A 20,960-nucleotide genomic window follows, 5' to 3' on the forward strand; every position below is an offset into this window, starting at 1 on the left:
CACTTTTTTTTTTTTTTATTAATTTGCTTACTGTGGTATTGGAACACCTTTATCAGCTTTAATTTCCTTAGTTCTCTGAGGCAAGCATCTTCAATTTTCTTAGTCCCCAGATTATCCCCTGACCTTAACAAGCTGCAGGGGCACCCCTTCACAGCGAGGCTCAGTAGTGACCCACCAATCCCAGACTAGACTGACCAGTTACATCTGGCACAGGATGACTCCAAGGAAAAGAGAAGGCACAGGCTGCTCACACAAGGTATGAGGGAAAAAAGGGAGGCACCCAGGTGAAGGACACTTCTGCTCCTTGTCTGAGAGTTGACCCATGCAAGACTGCCCTGCACAAGCCTCCATGGCACACATCAAGCTGATTTAAGGGAGGATGAAGTAAGAAAAAAGACAGTTATAAACAGTGATGAATCCTGATTTACAACAGCTCAAACTGTGACAGAAATTGCATCATTAGCCAACAATAGAATGCTTAAAAGATTTGTGAATTTTCTTCTTGTGTTTTTACTTTTTATTCCACTCTAGATACCTTTATCAAGGAGGCTTAAACAAAATCAGGTCATGGCAATGTGTGACGCTGTTGATAATCCATACCATGAGTAATCTCCCTGTGCTGCCAGAGCACAGATAAGTGCTCAGTAGGCTTTACCCAATTGATTTAAAGTTAGCTCACGCACTCGAGGTGTCTGCCTGCCTGTTCATAAATCTTTGACGTGACTGGCTGGCTGGTGTGTTGTGCCTGACATATGAACTGTGCAAAATACAGTTCACAGGGTTTTATTACAGCAGTACCTTTAATATCTCCACCAGAGGTATTTTACACCTCACAGACACAGTCACCAATGCAGCTCTGCAGTCACTAATGCAGCTCTCCAGTCCCAGCAGATCACCTCTGTTCAACCCAAAAGCTCTTCCAGCCCTCACTCCACTGTTGCCAATTATATTCTCCATATTACAAGTCTGCCTGATGGGGACTTCCTTTCCAGAGGTAGAAAGGACCTAAGCTCAGGTATGACATTCAGTGCAGCATGGCATCTCTTTACCTGAAGATTTTTTACCTAAAAATCCTCCAGACAGATCCCCTGGTGGAAGAAGGAAGCCCATCAGTATGCTCAATGCTTTTCCTGCCTCCCTATCAGCTCAGCTAGCAAAATCTTCCTACTGTGAGCATCCCTCACTATAAACAGAAAGGAAAATACTCCCATTCTCAGGTGGGAGTACTGGTTCCTCTTGAAAATTAGCTATTATTAGCAGTCCACTGTTTATGTTTTGATAGTGGCCTTGACATAATTAGAAATAAATGAAAGTTTGATAGCTCCTGTTTGTTCTTCCTCTGAATTCAGTGCAGGCTGTTACAGGAGCTGGAACACAAAAGCAGCACCCTGGGAATACTAAAGAGTTGTCTGCATACAGAAGTTGCACGGCTGTAAATCTAACTCAAGCCAGTCAGAGCAAGACTTTTTTCAGGGGTTCCCTAACATATAGTGATTTATAACTTTCTTCTTGCAGTAAATTTCTGCATTCATACTTCAAAGCATAAGTTAAAATAAGTAATCCTAACTAAATCAGTGGAAAAAAACCCCTACTTTTAACTCCATTGATAAAACTTGTACACAAACCTGTGTTAATATGGATTAGATATGACTCAAAAAGTTCACAGCTTCTTGCTGTGATATTTTAATGGTTATTAAAATATCCAAGACTGTACCACTTCATACACTTGGTATTATCTGCTGCATTCCAGCTTGTCAAGAGCCATATTTTATTTCTAAGGAGTCTTAAAATATATTAAGCTGCTCTTTTGGGGAGTCATAATACTCTTCTGCCTTAATACAAAGTACCAGATAGTAACCAGACAAGTTGCAAGATCTTCTTTCTCCTCTGGGACCTCCCATTCCATCAAAAAGGCCAGAGACGTCCTCAGAACTTTTTTAATTCAAATTTTAGTCAAAAGGCAAGAGTGCAATAGCAGAACCCTGCAGCCTATATAATCACAATGAACTTGCATGATCCCAATCCAGTCACAACACCACTCCAAAAATCAAGGGCAAACAGGAGCAGAGAGTTAAATGAGCCCAAGGGTTTTCAGTACAAACATGGTGGATATTTAACAGTGGTGTTTGCCCTGCAACCCCTGGGTGCAGCACTACAGTATGACCCAGCAGGGGCCCAGTGTGGGATCTTTGTGAAGATCTACACTGCAGACCCACCTGCTACAGCAGTTCTGAGCCAGCAGGACTTGGTTAGGCAGCACACAAACACTTGTTTAACTGGCATTCTTACCTCTGCAGCCAAGTAGTTTCCAGTTGCCAAATGCTTGAATCTAAACAAGCTATTCCACTGTCCTGCCCCTCCCCGGCAAGGGTCATGGTGGACAACCTAAAAGAAGAATTTAGATTTTAATCCTGCTCCTCAAGATCATACTTCAGGTCACTGACATTTCCTGCAGCTCACTCCTAATAAAAATATGCAAATAACATCATTACAGCCTGCCAAAGAAAGGAATTCTGTGCTTACATGAAGCTCACCATAGATAACAACTACTTACATTTACTTCTTGCCAAGTGCCAGGAAATATTCCTTCTATTACTTTCCACGCTTTCATTAATTTATTCCCTGCAAACATGATGAGCCAAATTTTGCTTTTTAGTGACATCTCATATCATCTGAAATATCACAGGTTATTTCTTTTATCCCTTGACTGAACTGTAGGTCATTTGCTTTCTTCAAATCTAGCAGTGTCTGTCTCCTTTAAAGAGGAATCTCTAAGAAGTACAGGTGCAATACACTCTACTCCAGACAATCCTTACCAGACAAAAATCAACCATTTTTCTGAAGACTCTGTTCTAAATACACAAAGTTTGTCCATCACACAAGAACTTTTGGGTATATAGGAGTTGCATTATCTTAATAGCAAGGATTTGAGACATACCAATTTCCAATGTTTCTTAGTTGAACAAAAAAGTTTGCTAGTTCCCTTCTCAAAACCACCCTCATTCACAACACCACCTTTATTCAGGTTTACTTTAAACAAATGTTGATGTGTTGTGTGATGTTTGGGAGATTTCCTGTCAGCCATGGATCTCCATTTTCTTATACTGCACATGAAGCTAAACGTAAACACTCAAAACTCAGGAGAGGTGAGTGTCCTTTGATTGGCTTTGGTAAAATCACACCATTTACGTCAAGTCTGAATTTGAAATTTGACTCTCCCTCATTTCAGTGCAGGCAAATATAGTAAGAAAGCCTCCTGTCTCCAGACACACAGAGCAATAAAGCAGCTCGTCAGGGTTCATCCTACACAAACCACTTCATGAAATAATAATAGTTACAGGGAGGTGTGTGATGATATCAGGAGCCTATGAATGACTCATGTTGTGCTGAAGATTTTTACTGAGCCCTGGCCTTCAGGTCCTAAAATATTTATAAAGAGAAATAAAAAATACCTCTATTTCCCACAGTGCTTTAGAACTTGTTGCAGATGTGGCTGACTGACGTAATGTGGTGCGCAGGAAAATGTGTTGTTTCTTCTCATATTCATCACAGGTCAGAAACTTCTCTTGCTCTGCATGAAACAGCCTCACAACATCTCCCTAAAGAAATAGGGAAAAGAAGCACTGTTAAGTGGTAGGCAAAGCCTCCAGAGTAATTTTCTATTTGTAACAGCTCCAGTGATGCCAGCAGAGCTGATAGGAAGAAAATACTTCTGAGCTTCCTATTGCTGGAGCAGGTACCAAGTGAAGAGTATTCAATCTTAGCACCAAGTCTGGAAATCAGATGAGATAATTCAGTCCTGCAGGAGACCCATGGCCTTTTGGGAAAGCACCACAATGAACAGTGGGCAAAAATTAACCTAAAGGTGATTTTTAATTCTAGTTAACTTTACTAAGTTGATTTTTTTTTTTTTGTTTCTAATCTCTCTTATTACTTAAGGGAAGTGAAGAGATTTTTCTAACATTGTATTATCTTATCACTTCTACTCTGCAATCAACACCAACGCCCCCTCTCTATTTCTTCTGCTGGAATCATTTTTGTTTCCTCCTGCCTCTCCCCAAGATTTGAAACACTATCCTTAAATGGGTCTACACAAAGATACCATTTTCCCTTTCAAATTCTTCTTTAAAAACTGCTGGTACCTTGACACCTATTGAAAAAATAGCCATTGATAATGATTTATTAAGGTACATGTGAGGACAAATTAAGCTTATCTCTAAAATGAAAATGTAAATTATCTCAGAGATTAATCTACAGGCATGAAACTGTGCAATACCTCAGCACATAAAGCTACATTGTCTTATTACAGTTATTGTTACAGTTACTTGGAACATCTCCATAAAGTCCTTATTTCCTCTTTTATTCACTGGGTAATATTTCTCTACAGTCAAACGCACTAAGACTTTTTGGATTCAAAAATCATACTTACTCCTTTCAGTACGTCATCTCGGTAACTACTGAATTTCATGAACAAAGTTATTTTCCAGCTTGTGTTACAGTTGACAGCATTTACCTTTAGAGGAAAAAAAAATCCAATTATAGTATATGGGGATAGGGTTTTTTTTTTTGAGACATTCCATTCTTCTGAAAGACCACACCACAGCTAGGATGGTAGGGGACATGGCTTAGCTGCATATCTGTAGAGTTCTTAACACTGGTCCTGAAGCTCTCAAGTGTTAATGATTGTAATGTTGGAGAAGACAGGGTGGGGAAATGCTGCTCTGTTTGCTGACAGCCTACCAAGAACACCCCAAAGGGATACTGAGTGAGGATTTACTCTTACTTCAGTCAGAGTGTGAGATACTCAAGCAGACCTCATAGAGTTATCAGTGCAGCAAATATTTCATTTTGGGTTTTTGAGGCTAAGCTGGAACCAGTCTTTAAGGCTGGCTTTGAGTCCATTGTGGGCTCATGGTGGGTTCGGGTTACCAGTAAAGCACAACATATCACAGAATGGTCTGGGTAGGAAGGGATGTAAAGATCATCCCATTCCAAGGGGATCCATCCATCCACCTTCCACTATCCCAGCTTGCTCAGAGCCCCATCCAGCCTGGCCTTGGACACTGCCAGGCATCCAGTGGCAGCCACAGCTGCTCTGGGCACCCTGTGCTGTCGAGAGGATGGTGGAGGCACAAGGGACACCAAAGGCAGCTTCAAGCGTCCACAGCCCTTTAATGTTCTACCTTTCACACTCTTAACCTTACATGCACTGCACCTGTGTGCCCTCTGTTCCCTTTGGTGATTTGTCAGCACACCTGGGCACTCCATGGTTCATTACCTTCAATACTGTACCCCTGTCCTGCACAGCTGTAGCCATTGGGGATGAGGCTTGGCCACAGCCCCACTCCCAATTACCACAAACTGTGAGCCTACAACACTGTGTCAGGGCCTCACCACCTTCAGAGGGCACAATTTATTCCTCATATCCAATCTAAACCTTCTCTCTGTCAGTGTGAAGCCATTCCCTCTTGTCCTGTCATTCCAGGCCCTTGTCAAGAGTCTCTCTCCATCTTTCCTGTGGGCTCTCAAGGCCACAGTGAGGTGATTCCAAAGCCTTCTCTCCTCCAGGCTGACCAATCCCAATTCCCTCAGCCTTTCTATAACCATGTCAGATCAGCAGCTACCCCTCCTGCCCTCCTGAACTCACCTCTTTGCAGCCAGGGTTGTCTAGAAGCTCAATGTTGCTGGCATGCAGAGGCTGTCCTGCATTGACTGGCATGAGAACAACTTTATCTCCCACCACTACCTGGAAGTCAGAAATAAAATGCAATTTAGACCTAAGTAGTTATCCAATAAAATAAAGTAATGTAGCATATTTAGAAAATGACTCAAATGCATGCTCTAGTAATGGCACTCAGTGAATTTATTTGCAGACAATTCACACAGCAGTTGTGTTTCCTCACGATCTGCAATCACCCGGGTTCAAGATTTCCAACTAATCAACCCTTGCATTCCCAATAAGCATGTCCCCTGGTTCAGCAGAAACTCCAGACCATGAAATAGATATGAATCTACAAAGTCCAGGAGCAGCTCAGTTCATCCAAAAGTTACACTAAGTTCTCTTTATCCCAGAGAAAGCTTAGAAAGAAATCATGAGCTCCCATATCTGTGGACCATCTTCTGGCAAATGTCCTTACAAGCTCAGTAGTTCTCTGATTCAGACTGCTTGACTGCAGTCAGACTGCAACCTAGAAAGGCACAGAAATCACTGGAAATTCAGAAAGAGGCTAACACATTCCATCCCCTCTGCTGTTGTTCCCTAAATAATGATTGAGCTCAGCACAGGCAGCAGGTACAACAGCTGAGAGACCGTCTCTCTAAAGAGGAATTCCTGGCTGGCTCCCTGCAAGTAAATTCCCATGCCCTTTCAATTCTTTACAATATACAAATCAATATAAAAAAATTTCTTTGACATAAAAACTGCTTGAGACATGCATATGGAGAATTCAATTCATGCCTGGAAGGGGGAAAAATAAATAATAAAAAAATATCAATCCACACAGATTGGTTGGCACTGGGTCCTGATTTGCTTATGTTCTTCACAGCAATTTTGAGCACACTCAAACATGAAGACAAGTGGCTACATGTGATTTTTTCTACATTAAATGCTGCACAAGCCATGCTTTCTCTTGGAAGACAAATAAATAAAAACACTTTCTGCATTGATCAGCACATTTCCTATGAAAAAGCTGAGCCCAGTTCAGCCTTGTGCAACTTCAATGCAGGCGAATTTGGCCCCCTCATTGTAGAGGTGAAAAGGAAGGTTTGCCTGTTCTTTACCAACACAGCCAAAATAAACAGTAGCATAAGACAGTTCACCATGCTCAGATCACACACAGAAAAATCCTACTTGATCCAAGGCATGGGAACAAGTTCACTAACAGAATCAAAATAATGACAAGATGCCTATAAGACACATTCCTTATGCAATACACTCCTGCATGCCATGCTTCACACAGACATTACTTACAGCCTGTTTTAAGAAGTTATGACCAGACAATTCATTAAGCAAAATACCACCAGGTTTGCATCCTGCAAAGTGGAATCAGGACTTCAAAATTGTTGCATGTACACCAGGACTATCACAACTAAATCAGTAAGACAGCACATCATTAAGCATCTTATTTAAAAAGAAAAAAAACAAAAACACTAAAATGGCAAATAACTGCAGTCTAATCCACACAGCACCAATCCTGCTATCGGGGAGTATTTTGTTGTTCAGTCCATCTGGAACCAGCTCTAGCCTTAATCAGTCCTATCTTCCATTGAAGAGCAGCTTCAAAAATGATGAAGACTTAATAAAAGCCTGCAGAAAATACTGTAGTTATGTTGATTACTGTAAATTTTCCATCATATTCTTTAATTACTTTCATTGACTTGCAAAATTAATCAGTTGCTAGTGAAACTAAGCTAATCTTCTTTTAGAAAATAAAGTTCTAAAATATTTCACAAGGCTAAAAATCTCTGATCACTTACCAGAAGAGTCACACACATGACTTTCTGTATCAGATTCCCAGATTCCCTTTCTTTTAGGACATATGGCATACCTTGCCTGCATTACCCGGCACAGTAGCAGCCATCCAAGCAGTAATTCAATACTCACTTCTCTTGCATAAAAGACTTCCTAAAACGTGCTTTCTAGGGAATTTCCTCATTATAGCACAGGAATATAATTTTAAAAATCCCAAAGTTTCTAAACAGAGTAGGGGCTTGATATACCAAGCTAACTCCATGAATTCAAAGGTTTCCATGACTGGGAGTAACTGAAAAGGAAGCAGTGGGTACAAGGCTGAAGCCTCCTTCATCTGTGAGAGAAAAATGAGGACTTCCCCCATCACTGGCTACTCCTGTCCTCTGTGAAACAGCTGCCTGGTTTGTGTAGCTGTTGAAGAGGTAGAAATGCACAAAAGCAGAGAGCTACCAGAGCACTAATGTTTATCACTGGAAATTTGCAAAGAAAATTGTCAAATCCTTTTGGGCCTAGTAGAAACAAGAAACAACTTCCCTTTGTAAATTCCCTCTGTAAATTACAATGGCAAGTTGCCAGCTCTGAAAGACAACCTGGAAACAGAAAATGAGCAGCAGGCCATTCCAAAGGAACTGAGTCCATTGAGTTAGGAATAAACCAGTCTGCCACATGGCCCTCACAGCTCAGAGCCTGTCAGATAAATCCCCACAGAAATGGACTGGGAAAGGGGTTTGTGGCATGGGATGGCACTGCCATCACTGCACTGATCTGCAATCCTTGTAGATGAGCAAGTCTGCTTCCAAAGCCTCATGTGTGCATAACAATGGAAAATGGAACCAAAACCTCTGTAGTACTGGGAATGACTTTGAAGGCCAAGGATGGTTCTGCTGCTCTCAGCTGTAAGGGCCCACTGTGGCATTGCAGATGACAAGTGGGAATGCCAGGTCCTCCCTCTGGAGAGCATGACACACATACTTATTTTCATTACAGGCATAAGAAGTTTAAAAAGATGCTGAACTGATGTTATTGCAAGAAATTAAGCCAAAACAAGAAGTCACCCTTTATTCTCTCCAAAGAAGGGAAAGAAATACCAGGCTAATGTTTGAGCCACATTTGTTCTCCTCAGCTGAAAACCCATGCAGAGGTCCCCCCTGAGGGATATATTTGCTCTATTTCTCTGCAACAGGCTTTGGGAAAAAGGAGGATTTTCAAATACCCTTTTGATCACTACATGAAGCAGGGAAAGACTCTGACTCTAGGGATATTTGGCCAGGAGCTGGGAATGCAATCCTTCTCCTCTCCACAACAGATTGCAAAAGGGATTGCAAGCAACCACACTCATCATCCTGGAGAGCATCCCAAGGGCTGGGTAACCACAAAATGAAGGAGAGAAAATACACAAAAAAAAAGCCATTCCCTTCTACAACCCTAAGAAGGCTTTCACTGATTATGCACGGGGAAAACAGCCAAACATTCCCAGCCAGGTCTGGGAAAAACCACACAAGCTCATCATCGTGTGGCCTTCCCAGAGGCAGATCTGAATTCTCCACATCAGGCACTTAACCAAGCCACAGAATGAAGAAGGGAGTTGTGATCTCACAGCACAGTTCTCAGATCTGCAGCAAAGAGCTCTCCTGTGCATTCTTCCTCTCATCAATATGCAAGACTCCAGCTGAGTCTTGCAGAAACCTACCCAGAAAAGGCTTTCCAGACTATTCTACCCAGCTCCAATCATAGATACTATTGTCACATCAGAAGGGAATACAGATTTAAAGAAACTGATGTATTTCCTAGAGACATTCTCTACTGACCCCTTGAAAAAAATATTGCCACAAAAATTTTTTAAAAACTCTTAAAAAAAAATAAGACTCTAGCATAAACTATGATTTCTTGTCAGCTTTGTAAATCTGCACTCAACAGGTAGACTTAGCAAAGATGCCCCAACAGAGAGGCTTGAACGTGGCAACACAAGAGATTTCAGACCATATAATTAAGTAACACTTTCCAGTTACACATGAAAGGTCAAAGTCCCAATTACTCTTCTAATTGCTTCTTTCCTGAATGAATCCATTATGAAACAGGCCAGCAGTGAAGAAGTTATACCTCCTGGAATTCTTCTCCCTTCTCAACACATTCAGCATTTCCACTTACATTGTCACCTTCACTCCTCAGTTTCCAGAAGGGCTGGATATAAAACCAGGAGCCCTCATTCCCTGCAGCATCCAGGGACACCCGCATAGCATTCTTCTCTAGCAGAGCTGGCAATCTCTTGTTGACTGTGAGGTATTTGTTGCTTTTTATGTGCAGTAGCTGGGAACAAAAATAAATTTTAAAAAAAAGTACAACTTTTAGTTGCTTTTTCTCCCTCCAGTCAAAAGAGGAGGCACAAACTTTCACACTGCAGAGATTTTCAAATATAAATACAGATATAAAATATAACTAACTAGAAGGTAGTTATCAAAGTATGTTACAGTTTAGGAAAACAGATGATCTATCTCGGATTGTGAGAAATGTGTCAGGGATCAATTTTACAGCAGGGCAAGTGTCCATTGCAGTTCTCCCTTCAGGAATTACATCCATTACAGAAAAGTTGTACTGCCCTTAAGAACTTAGCTCCTGTCTCATTTATATGTCATGAGATACAGATTACTACAATGATTTAAAAGGAGCTGCACAGCACCTCTACAGCATGATTTTAAAATAACTCTTGAAAATAAAAGACATATTTACGTTCAGATTCTAAACTGCAGCACCAAGAAATACACATAGAATTTTTATAATGACAAATTATTTAAACAGGAATATGCAACACTTCTGGTAGGCTTTGAAACAGGCAGAAAAGCACAATATTGTAAACTTCACCAAGTTCTGTTTACCCGACCCTTGACAATCCAGATTACAATGGGTAGACAGTTAATTTTCACTGTAACCTTGAAATGAAACAACTGTTTCCTTTCCAACAGTGAGAAGGCAGATGGATTTCAATAGGTTTACCTGGATGACGTTGCTGTATTTTACAATTTCACCCAACAGCTTTCTGTTCTCGCTTTCATTCTGCTTTTGTTCCAGTTCTGCTGCATGCTGCAAGAGAATGACCATTTCTTTAGACTCTACAAAAGAAGTACCTGGAACATACAGTGCAGAAAGGAAATGGCATTGTATTTAAATCCTGAAACCTACAAGCATTACTGCACTGGAAATATTAGCACCCAAATCCTGATGCTGATTCTGACTTTTTTATTACCCAAAATAGGGACTCTGTCACAATTTATTGGTCACACCTGAGATGCATGCTATTTCAAAATTTTTCTAGCCCAAAACGTAATGTCAGGGGCTTTATTTCATCCTATAGAGGATAAAAAGGTGCCTATGATTAGCTTCTCCCTGTCACTACTCCTTTTACTTGTTGGGGTTTAATTGTACATAAACACATAGACTTTACAACAAAACAAAAACATTAGCTTACAATAGGCAACATTAAAATTAAACACAATAGACTGGGTCAAATACAGCCACAGAGCAAACTCTCCACTCCCAGCACTAATTGCTGTGTAACTCTGGCCACACACCACATGCCTTCCTTGCTGTTTTTAACTGGAAGCACTGGTGACTTCCCCACTGCCCACAAAACTGTCATCCAGGTTTGACAGGACCTTGTTTTCACTTAGTCTCATGCATTCAGTTACAACATCAGGCCAGCTGTTTTTCAGATACAGGTGACTTGTTCCATCCACACTGTGTTGGAGACAAAATAAAGACTGCAAAAAGGTTCACAAAAGAATCACTTAGACTGAAGGCAAGGACAAACACAATTTTGAGGAATTCCCTGGCTAAAGCATTGAGGACATCTCTTTGTCCACTCTTTGCCTAATTCCTGGTAAGGATTTCCAGTATTACTTAAACCAGGGCTCCATCCTGATTTTAACAACTCCATTTTCACATTATAAAATTTGATAAAATTTTAAAAAACCTTGCTTACAGCAAAGGCAAAACCCCCAGCCCAAAGTAAGATAAACACCAGGTCGGGGGCTATAAATGCCAGTCAGGAGGTAGGAGAGCTAAGGAGAATATAGAGTTGCTATGGTGGCATAATAATACCAATCACAGTGGTTCCCAAGGCACTTGTTATTATTCTTTCTGGTGCTATTGTAATTCTACAGCCTGCAGATTGAGATAAGATTACAAATACAGATGTCTCTTACTTGAAGTTTCTTCAGCAGTGCTGCTTCAGTATGGTTTCCTTGTTTGGCTTGCTTGGCTTTCCAGTACTGCTTCTGGGCTGAATATCTGTTCATAGGACACACCTTGAAAAGGCAGTCTGGGGAAAGATTGAAAGAAATACTCCTGAGTCATGCTGAAAGACATTTCCTTCATTTGTAAGTATGTGTTGGTTAGGGGTTTTTGTCCAGAAATGTCCAGATACCAGTGTTTAAACACAGCCACCAGGTCAGCTTGGTGGCAATGATACCCGAAATAGGGTGGCACAACATTAGAGTTGAACCAAAAGCCTTTAAGGCCTCACATGTTCCCACTTTGTGCAATCTCTGTAAGAGGCCTAGGCTGTGATCCTGCCATATCTGCCTGCTGCTTTATTAGCAGCCCAGCATCACAGATGCAGTGTTTGAAGGCACGTGAAACCTTGGAAGAGTGGTCCTGCTGTCTGTATGCCACACACCTGGCTTGCCCAGCTCCTCCTGGCACTGCTGAATCCAAGGGTGGCTGGGGCATTCAGCAGCCAGCCACCAAGCAGGTTCACCCAGAGTTTGGGTCTCTCTGCCTTCACTGAGTTGTTTTTACTGTCAGGGTTTTTTAATCTAAATGACACAAGCTGAACATCACCACTGTCCAAAAGACCAGGAAAAAAGCAGGTGAGGAGAGAGGAGCCACCTGAGCAGTGTGGCTATGTAAATGAGAGAAAAGGATGAGAAGGAGAAGGAGGAGGAGGAGGAGAATGCAGCCAATGCTGAGATGCCAAATAAGAAATGAGCAGCAAAGGAAAGAGAATATCAATACACCAACCCTCATCCCATCCCCACCACCTCCCCATGTGGAGTGAGGGGGCTGCATATCAAAGAAGGGGAGAGATGTCTGGAACGAAGCCAAGGGGTTCTTCACTAAATGATTGTTCAATTGTTCATCTTTATTTCCCAAAACTGTAATCAGTAATTGAAAGTTAATGTTCATTGGCAAGAAACTGAATTTTGTAAAATTCCCTGACTCAAGGGGTTTTGTCCAGTGGCAGTCCTATAAACTGGAAATAGAGCCTCATGATTCATCTAAAGCCAATTACTTTTAGAATGATAAACAACATCCAGTCTTGCACAGTCACAATCATCAACTGCTCTAAAAGCAGCGAGACTTGAAAGACATTTCACGCAGCAAACGTTGGTAATTGTCCTCTCACACGCACATTTATTAACAGGAAAGAAGAGGGAAGAGTTCTGCTGTGGGAGTAGCAAGGACACTCAGGACTGGGTGTTGTAGGGTGAAATTCTTCCCCAGCATGGACTGCAGTCTGTGGATGTCAAAGGAAGGTCTGTCCCCAGCTATGAGCCCTCCATATTTCACTGGCACAGATGGCCAAGCACTGGATAAGGACTGACCCAGCCCCTATTCAAGCAGCAAAGTTTGTCCATACAAAATTGCCCCCAGTGGCAGAACCATCCTTGGCACTGACCCAAAGTACTCACGGATTTACCCCCACCCCGCCACAGCCCTGAGTTGCTGTTCCAAGGAAAAAGTCCTACAGATCCTTATCAAAGCAGACCCAGCCACTCTGCAAAGGTGTTTGCTCTCATTTAACATTTATAATGGGAATGATATCACACAACCTAGAGTACAAAACTCCCAGGTAACTTTTACAATATTCTGGAAACCAAGAAGGTGAAAAAACCCCAAAGTGTTGTGTGCCATTAAATTGTACTGTATATTGTAGGATATTTTACCTGATGTATCAGGATTTCGGCTCATAAGACAAAAGTCTGCTATTATTTTCTGTCACAATCTATAATTAACATGCCTTCTCAGAAGGCTTCATGAAACATTTATTTCTCTGAAGTAACAATACCTTCTTTTAATAGCACCAGTCTTCATTTCTCAGTTACTCCCCACACATCCTGCTACTTGGAGTAAACACAGTGCTTCCCATCCTGCAGAGCCTCAGAGCACGGTGCTACCACTTTTCCAAATCAGTATTACTTCAATTTATTTCCCTCAATTTATAGACTAAAAAATCGTATTATTTGTTCCCAAACAAGCTTTTTTTCCTATTTTATTTTACTTTTTAGGATTCCAGATGCATTGAAACCAGGCCATCTCATTATTTTTCTGTGGTTTTTTTTTTCCTTTTTTTTTTAATCAGAGTAACAAAACTATGTAAATTCAAGCTTCATGATCCTAAACATTGTAAGGAGGTGGAACAGTGCCTGCCCTAGAGATGCTACAGTTCAAATAAACAGGAAAAAAAAGAGAAACTGAGGCATAAGATTATAAAGCAACTTTCCACCACACAGCAGATCAAAAAGCCATTCCCTCCTGGAGGTCAGTCTAGCAACCCACTCATGAGACAGAATGTCTCTTCTAACTTCTCCAGACATTCCCAGGTAGTCCTAGTTCCCAATCCATTACTTTATGGAGTTTTACATAATTAGTCCTCAGGAAGAGAAACATTTAAGGAGAGAATATCAAAGGTAAGCAAATAGCACTTTCACTCAGGAAGTCTGAAAAGGAAAATAACTCCTATTATGCCCTTTAAATATTTCTTGATATTGGATGAAGATGGTTTAGAACAGTATTTGTCAGATGCTTTCTCTCCCTGCCCTCTCTTGGGTTTGTTTTTTTTAAGTGTTAGAAATTCAACTCTTATCCATCATGGAAGATTTCTTTGGTTTGCAGAACTAGAGAAATTATCACATGGCTTTACTAAAACCAGAGAAATAGGTAAGTGAAAGTGACAGGGCTATAAAATCACAGAGTGTACAAATCTACTTGCTTTGGGCAAAAAAAATGGACGAAAAGGTAAAAAAGAAAATGTGAAAATGAAAAGGGAAAAACATGGATGAGTGGGGCAACAAAGTTTCCTAGGCAGGACAACAAGAAAGAGAAGGAAATTAAAGCAATTATGGAACTGGAGGAAACAAGAAGAAAATAAAAGGATAAACAAAAATTACGTAGAGGGCAAGTAAAAAGAAAAATGGCAGATGGAAGAGGAAAGGAGAGAGTGCAAAGAAAGGTAATGGAAGGGAGAGAAGAAAAAATAAGAAAAACCTTAGATCAGACTAAAACCTGAAAGGCAAAGCAGGGTATTTAGGAACCAGCATCACTTTCACTGCAGAAGCCTCAAGAAATCAAAGTAATACAAGTTACAAGTAAGAAAGTTTAGACCAGTTTAAAAACTTAAGTAATTTTACATTTAAAATAGGAATGAGACTCATGCTCCTTTTCCTTGATCAACAATCCGGTCTCATCTGTGCTATATTACACCTTGGAAGCTGAAAGTGTTTCCCACTGGAGATAGGAGCATCAAGCTGGAGTGTTTGGGGTCCCAGACTAAGGAAACCTGCAGTTGTGTGGCTCATGATGTGGCTTTTCTTCAGAGGCACACAACTCCTGGCACACGCTGTTCTTGCCAACCTCTGTGAACCCAGCCCTGCAGCACAGTAAGCATTTCCATCACCACACTCAGTGCTTTGGATCTCACCAGCTTCAGCTGGAATTAAGACATGAAGCACCTGGTTTGATCAGTCCCTTCAATGCAATACAGTGAATGTTCTGTGGGGTTTTTTCACCAGGCTTCAGGAACATGTGGGACCAAATTCCACCCTCCTTTGCACTGATGCAAATCTGGATGTGCACCCTGGTGAACACAGAGCCACTCCAGGTTCATCCCAGTGTGACTGGGGAGGAATGGGGAGCACAGCTTCTTCATATGGACACAAAATGAGAAGCAACCACATCTTTCCTTAGCTTAACAACCCTCCACACTGCAGGATGTTCTGAAACAACCAGAATAGCAACCACCCACTCAAAAAAAAAAAAGAAAGTAAACACATAACAAAAATGAAACTGCTATTTTGGGACACCTCTTTACATAGGCTTTCAGTTCAGGCCAACAGCTCAGTACCTTGATTTGATCTCTGAGTGAACCCTGGAGGGGAGATACAAGTCAAAACCACAATCTTTCTTTTTTGTCCCTCCCACTGGGGAAAGGGCTGATAAAATATTACCAAAAAAGAGCAAACACAGTCCTCTCTGATATTAATTTTCAGAGTCAGTACTTGAAATCTAAACATCTTGTTAGAAACATGTTTTTCTCATACTTCTTTGACTCCCAGGTCGTGCTCTAACCTTAAATCAACGCCAGTTCAGCTATCAGTGATAAAAACATTGTAAACCATACAGACAGCAGTTCCTATTAGTGAAGAGGCCCTACTCACCCTGCTCTTAGATGTTATTTTCAGAATTAATCATTCATGCCTAAGTCTTCCTTTCATGTTAAGAACCTACTTAAAGCAGTTTTTGTTTGGTTTGTTAACTTTACTGCTTTAATTTAAAGCTATTTCCCAGAAGATTCTTGGGGAGAAAAATATGGATTTTGCTTAGATTCTTGATTATAAGAGCAATACTTAGAAACTTTTTTGCCTCAGGGCTCTAAACAGAGCTAAGAAATTTAGCAAAGCATCGCAGAGATGTACTTTGGTTGCTATCATGGCAGAGACACCTCTGAGGTTCAAGGCACTAAATGTCAATTAGACAGCAAGTTTCTGCTGGGCTCTCAGCAAAGCTCCTGCTATTCTCACACTTGGAATTTGACTTAAAGGATGAAGGAGAAAACATCCAAATGATAGGTTTATCTTTCCTGCAGGCATCCTCCTGAACACACACTGCTTATGGATACTTGAAGCTGATGTGATATTTAATGTCCCTAGCACTATAGCCATGCTTTTATAGAAAGGTGGGTTGCATAAATTAATGCAACAATTATATTTTCACTAATTTAGTTTCTCTTTCCTACAGGTGTTAGAGACCTTATAGCACCTATCAGTACCTTCAGGGGGCTTACAAGAAAGCTGGATGGAGAATGACTTTTTAAAAGGACCTGGAGCGTCAGGACAACGGGGAATGGTTTCAAACTGAAAAAGGCTACATTTAGATTGAGTATAAGGAAGAAATTGTGCCCTGTGAGGGTGGTGAGGCCCTGGCACAGGTTGCCCAGAGAAGCTGTGGCTGCCCCACCCCTGGAAGTGCCCAAGGCCAGACTGGATGGGGCTCTGAACATCCTGGGATAGTGCAAGGTGTTCCTGCTCAAGGCAGGAGGTTGGAATGAGAGGGGCTTTAAGGTGCCTTCCAATCCAAATCATTCTGTGTTGCAGCTCATCCAAATTTGCATGCTACCACCATGTCAGCAGTCCCAAAATTAGGCTATGGAGCACTATAAAGAAGAGAGAACTAATGAGTGACTGGAAGAAAGACTGCAAAAGGAGCTAAGCAGCAGCAGGCAGGAGCAGAGTAGCTACTAAAAAGTTTTGGGGCAAGGAGGGAGAGAGAGAAGAGGGAATCCCCAAAAAGAGGAGGATCTGAGTTAGAGGAAATGAAAGGTTTGATGCTGTGGAGAAGAGGGAGCAGAGGCAACTGGAGATAAAGGGATGTGTTATGCAAGCAATAGACAGAGGTTACAATAAGGGACAGAGCCAAAACTGTCCACAACCAATGGAAACCACTCCCCTACAGAAGCTGGGATGTAATTCAAGAGGAAGGACCTTGGTTTCCCCAGCAGCAGAAAACAGCTGTACATTTGTCAGTGTGCCATCCCCCTCTGACATCTGCTCCACATGTGCTGCCACCACTGATGGCAAATCATCGGTGCTGGGAGCTCAATCAGCTTCCACCCTGCATCAAAGTGCCCAAATCATCAACACAGAAACTTAACAACTTTTTCTTTCTTTGCCTTTTGAAGTTAGAAATTAACAACACAGAGCTGCAAGAAAATAACTTTAATGTGCTGAAGTTATAAAATCAAGCCCTCAAACACTAGACAGTGAAAAAATTATGGCTGTCTTTTTGAGATCCCTAGTTGTAGGCATTTGGGTGTATCCTATCACAAATCTTCCCCAGTGACCTTGGTCTCATCTAGAAACATGGATATGGTCAACTTTAGAAACACATCAGGGTAGTCCAGTGACAGAAATATCATCCAAAGAATCCCCACCTGATATTTTGTGCAACCTGGAAACTGTGAGTCGCTTGCAGCCAGTGAGGGGGTGAAATCACAGTTATGCAGCCTGAAAGCCACACTGGATGCTACCCTCAGCTCTGCTTTAAAGTTATTCAGTCACACCGGGGACTGAAATTTATTACTGTTTGTTAGTTTCTAAGTATGCATCCTCACTTTCAGCCAGCGTGCTGAACGCTCACAGCTGGAACTGGAACCAACTGCTGATGTTTCCTGAATATATAATGGAAAAAAGTCTTGAACTCTCTGGGAAAGCAGAACTTCACTCTCCTGATGTTTTAAATGCTTTATTTTTTGCAATAGTAGCATATACATAAACACTGCAAATAAAATACTAAGGGTAAGATGTCAGCGGAACCCCTGACAATCATAGAATGGTTTGGGTTGGAAGGGACCTTAAAGATCATTGAAAATAAATACAAACAGCCATGAAACACATTTCCCTTGCTCTAAATCAGGGAAGTCATGCTCTCTTTATCTCAGAACCAGTGTGAATCCAAGCCCTTTTAAGCCAAAAGAGGCCTGGATCAGGCTCTGCTCTGGCACAGCTATGAGTACTTTTTTAGCAGTCAAGAAGTAAAAACTAGAAGTTGTCAGCACATTGTTATTTTTTTCCAATAAGCAAAACAGCAGAATTATCCAAGTCTACAAGGTCAAGTTGAAAAAAATAATACTGTTTTAAGCAAAAGCAAAACAAAAAGCTGACAAAATATTTGGGGGTACTCCTTAAAATGGTATCTTATCTTGAAAAGAAAATAAACAATTCATCAGCTCAAGTAGCTTTGGACCTCACAAGTGTCTTTCCCATTTACAGTGAGAGCAAGGCTGGAGCAAAGAGTTTGTCACAGAGCAGGGGATCATTGTTCAATGTGCAGAACAAAGCAAGTAACTCTTGGACTGCAGGAAAATTCAGTCCCTTTCCCCATATTTTCTACTGCCTCTTGTGCTTTTGAAAATTTTGTAATTCATTCTCAAAATCTGCCATTCATGTTCCAGTTTGAAATTCAGTCCCTGGGTCCACAAATCCTCTGGGAAGTCCCATGGTAAAAGTGCCCAAGGAGGTAGAACAGCATCAGTAGTTCATGGAAGAGAAATGATCCCCAGTTACTGACCTCGGAACTTCTTTGGAGGATTGGCAAGGTCACCGGCCTCTGGCTGGACCACACACCGGTCATCCACCAGCCTAGAAAAACAAAAGTTATCACACTCACTAAAACATGCCATCAATGTTTATAAATGCACAGACATGCCTGCCACACCACAGATCCAAAAGCTTCCACATTTTCCAGTGTAACAGAAAAAATACCTCAGAAATTCTGTTATTCAGTTACTAAGCATAACCAAGAAAGTCTACATTTTCCTTCCAGAGAGGGATTTCTTCTACAGCACTAAATTATGGTCTGTGTTTCAGATCCCACTTCATTTAAATCCAGTTAAAATCCCTTTTTTCACACCAAATACATTGATGTTCCATGTAAAATTTATGTTTTCCTTCATCTGAGCCATTAACCCTCAATCAGAAACAGTTTTTTTTCTCTGCAGCTGTCAGATTTTCTTCTTCACCATTTCCCATTTTTTTCCTCTGAGGAGGCATGTGGAATTAAGATTCAGCTGTGATCACATTTTCCTGTGCTAAAATGAATAAGGATTCTTTAATCCACAGCACAAAATCTAGATGACAAATCAAATATATTTCTTGCAATATTTTAGAAGTTAAATAAACAATAAAATTTAAAATATGAATTGTTAAACTTATCTCAGAACTTCCTAGACATAAATTCAGCTTCCTTTCAGGAAGCATCCTGTAAATAATTTGCCCATTTCAAACAATTATTCAGGAAAATCATGTTTAAGGACACACTACTGCCCTGCCACTTCACAGCAACATTCTTAGCAGCACTTTTGTTGGAAATTGAAATAAAAAGCACAAATTGGCTTCAGCCAAGTTACACAATAGATGCATTCAGCTTTGACTCAAGTTGGTGAAAGCTTTGCCTCCAGCCACAAGCACAGCGAGGCCAATCCCCCAGCACACCTGTGAGTTTTCTACCTCTAGCAAGATGACAAAGTCTCCACTGTAGCTGCAGCTCCCAGAAGCAAAAATGACGAAGAATTTTGGAAGTCAGCAGTTCCAATCTCATTACAGACTTGGATACAAACATGTGGTGTCAGTGAGGAAGGGGGAATTGAAGAAACAGCTTCAGGAGTGAGCAGGGGGCCTTAGGGAGTTGTGTTCTTCACAGTCTAGGTTAGGCCAGGCTTAAAAAGAACAGAGTGAGGTTTGGAAAGCAGGACTCGGGAAGAGTCTTGCAGGCATCCTGCATTCTGTCCATGTTCTAATAGGCCAAATCTTCCTGTAAACAGCACCTAAAACCTGGAGTAACTGACTGGAAAGGATTACCTTAAACAGGAGCTTTGCCAAAGGGTTTTTATGCCAAGGAGTACTTCTCACTCTCAACAAAATCCCTGGAAGGTTTTTAAGGAAGAACCCATAAGATTTGACCTTCAGCACTGTCAGGATGGAGGCATATTGAAAAGTCAACCATAACTCACAAGGAATCTCCTGTGTTCTTTGGTGACAACTTGTACACCCTCATGACAACAACTGTGGGTGAAATGCAAAACTTTCACCATGGCATGTTACTCTAGCAAAAGCCAGATAGAAAACAAGGTGTTGGTGCTGAGCCAAACAAATGAGATCCTGCACACTCTCTGAGCCAGCCAGCTGCAGTGCTCAAACACACTGGCCTTGCAGAGAACAGACATCCAACAATTAATACCAATCACTTGCTGCTCACCATTCTCTAAAGGCACAAAGATAAGGACCATAAATGAGTTGGGCAGCATTCAGGAACCAAAGACATCAGAGAAGACAAAGGAAAAAGGAGCTGGTGCTGCTCCCATCCAATGGACACAAAATCAGAGCACAGAAAGGTTGATTGACATGTATCAGGGCAGTGGCATGACAGAGCAGGAACATCACCTCCTAAGCCCTTGCTCGGCACCCCAGCTTCTCACGTCTTTGTTTCTTATAACACAGAACAAAAATCTCAGGAAAGTATTGCTTTGTTTATTCAGCAGTTACTAAATTAACAATTTAATCCCCAGCATTTGCCCATAATGCCATTGATCCTGTATTCCAGCTGCATGACCTTCAGGGAGGCTAACAGCTCCTTGTTTACTCTGGAGGTGCTTGTTACAGTACCGTAGGGAGAGCTGAGCTGCACATTCCACATGATGCAAGACTTCAGCCCGCTCTGT

The 20,960-nt window shown here is 41.3% G+C and overlaps 1 protein-coding gene across 5 annotated transcripts in view; it reads right to left on the minus strand.

Moving 5' to 3' along the window:
* Positions 1 to 20,960, minus strand: part of ITPR2 (inositol 1,4,5-trisphosphate receptor type 2) — a 244,723-nt gene that overhangs the window by 197,015 nt on the left and 26,748 nt on the right. For 4 of the 5 annotated variants that reach the window (XM_077178364.1, XM_054631153.2, XM_077178365.1 and 1 more), the window contains exons 2-9: positions 18,812 to 18,882; positions 11,671 to 11,786; positions 10,463 to 10,549; positions 9,620 to 9,778; positions 5,648 to 5,746; positions 4,430 to 4,513; positions 3,453 to 3,599; positions 2,290 to 2,385 (exon numbers count right to left, since the gene is read on the minus strand). In XM_077178364.1, the coding sequence (XP_077034479.1) occupies positions 2,290 to 2,385; positions 3,453 to 3,599; positions 4,430 to 4,513; positions 5,648 to 5,746; positions 9,620 to 9,778; positions 10,463 to 10,549; positions 11,671 to 11,786; positions 18,812 to 18,882 (859 nt within the window). Of the gene's footprint in view, positions 1 to 2,289; positions 2,386 to 3,452; positions 3,600 to 4,429; positions 4,514 to 5,647; positions 5,747 to 6,970; positions 7,033 to 9,619; positions 9,779 to 10,462; positions 10,550 to 11,670; positions 11,787 to 18,811; positions 18,883 to 20,960 lie in introns of those variants that run through there. The other variant, XM_077178366.1, reaches the window with a different exon arrangement.

Source organism: Agelaius phoeniceus, chromosome 5 (genome assembly GCF_051311805.1).
Source record: "Agelaius phoeniceus isolate bAgePho1 chromosome 5, bAgePho1.hap1, whole genome shotgun sequence".
In the NCBI taxonomy this organism is placed as follows: Eukaryota; Metazoa; Chordata; class Aves; order Passeriformes; family Icteridae; genus Agelaius; species Agelaius phoeniceus.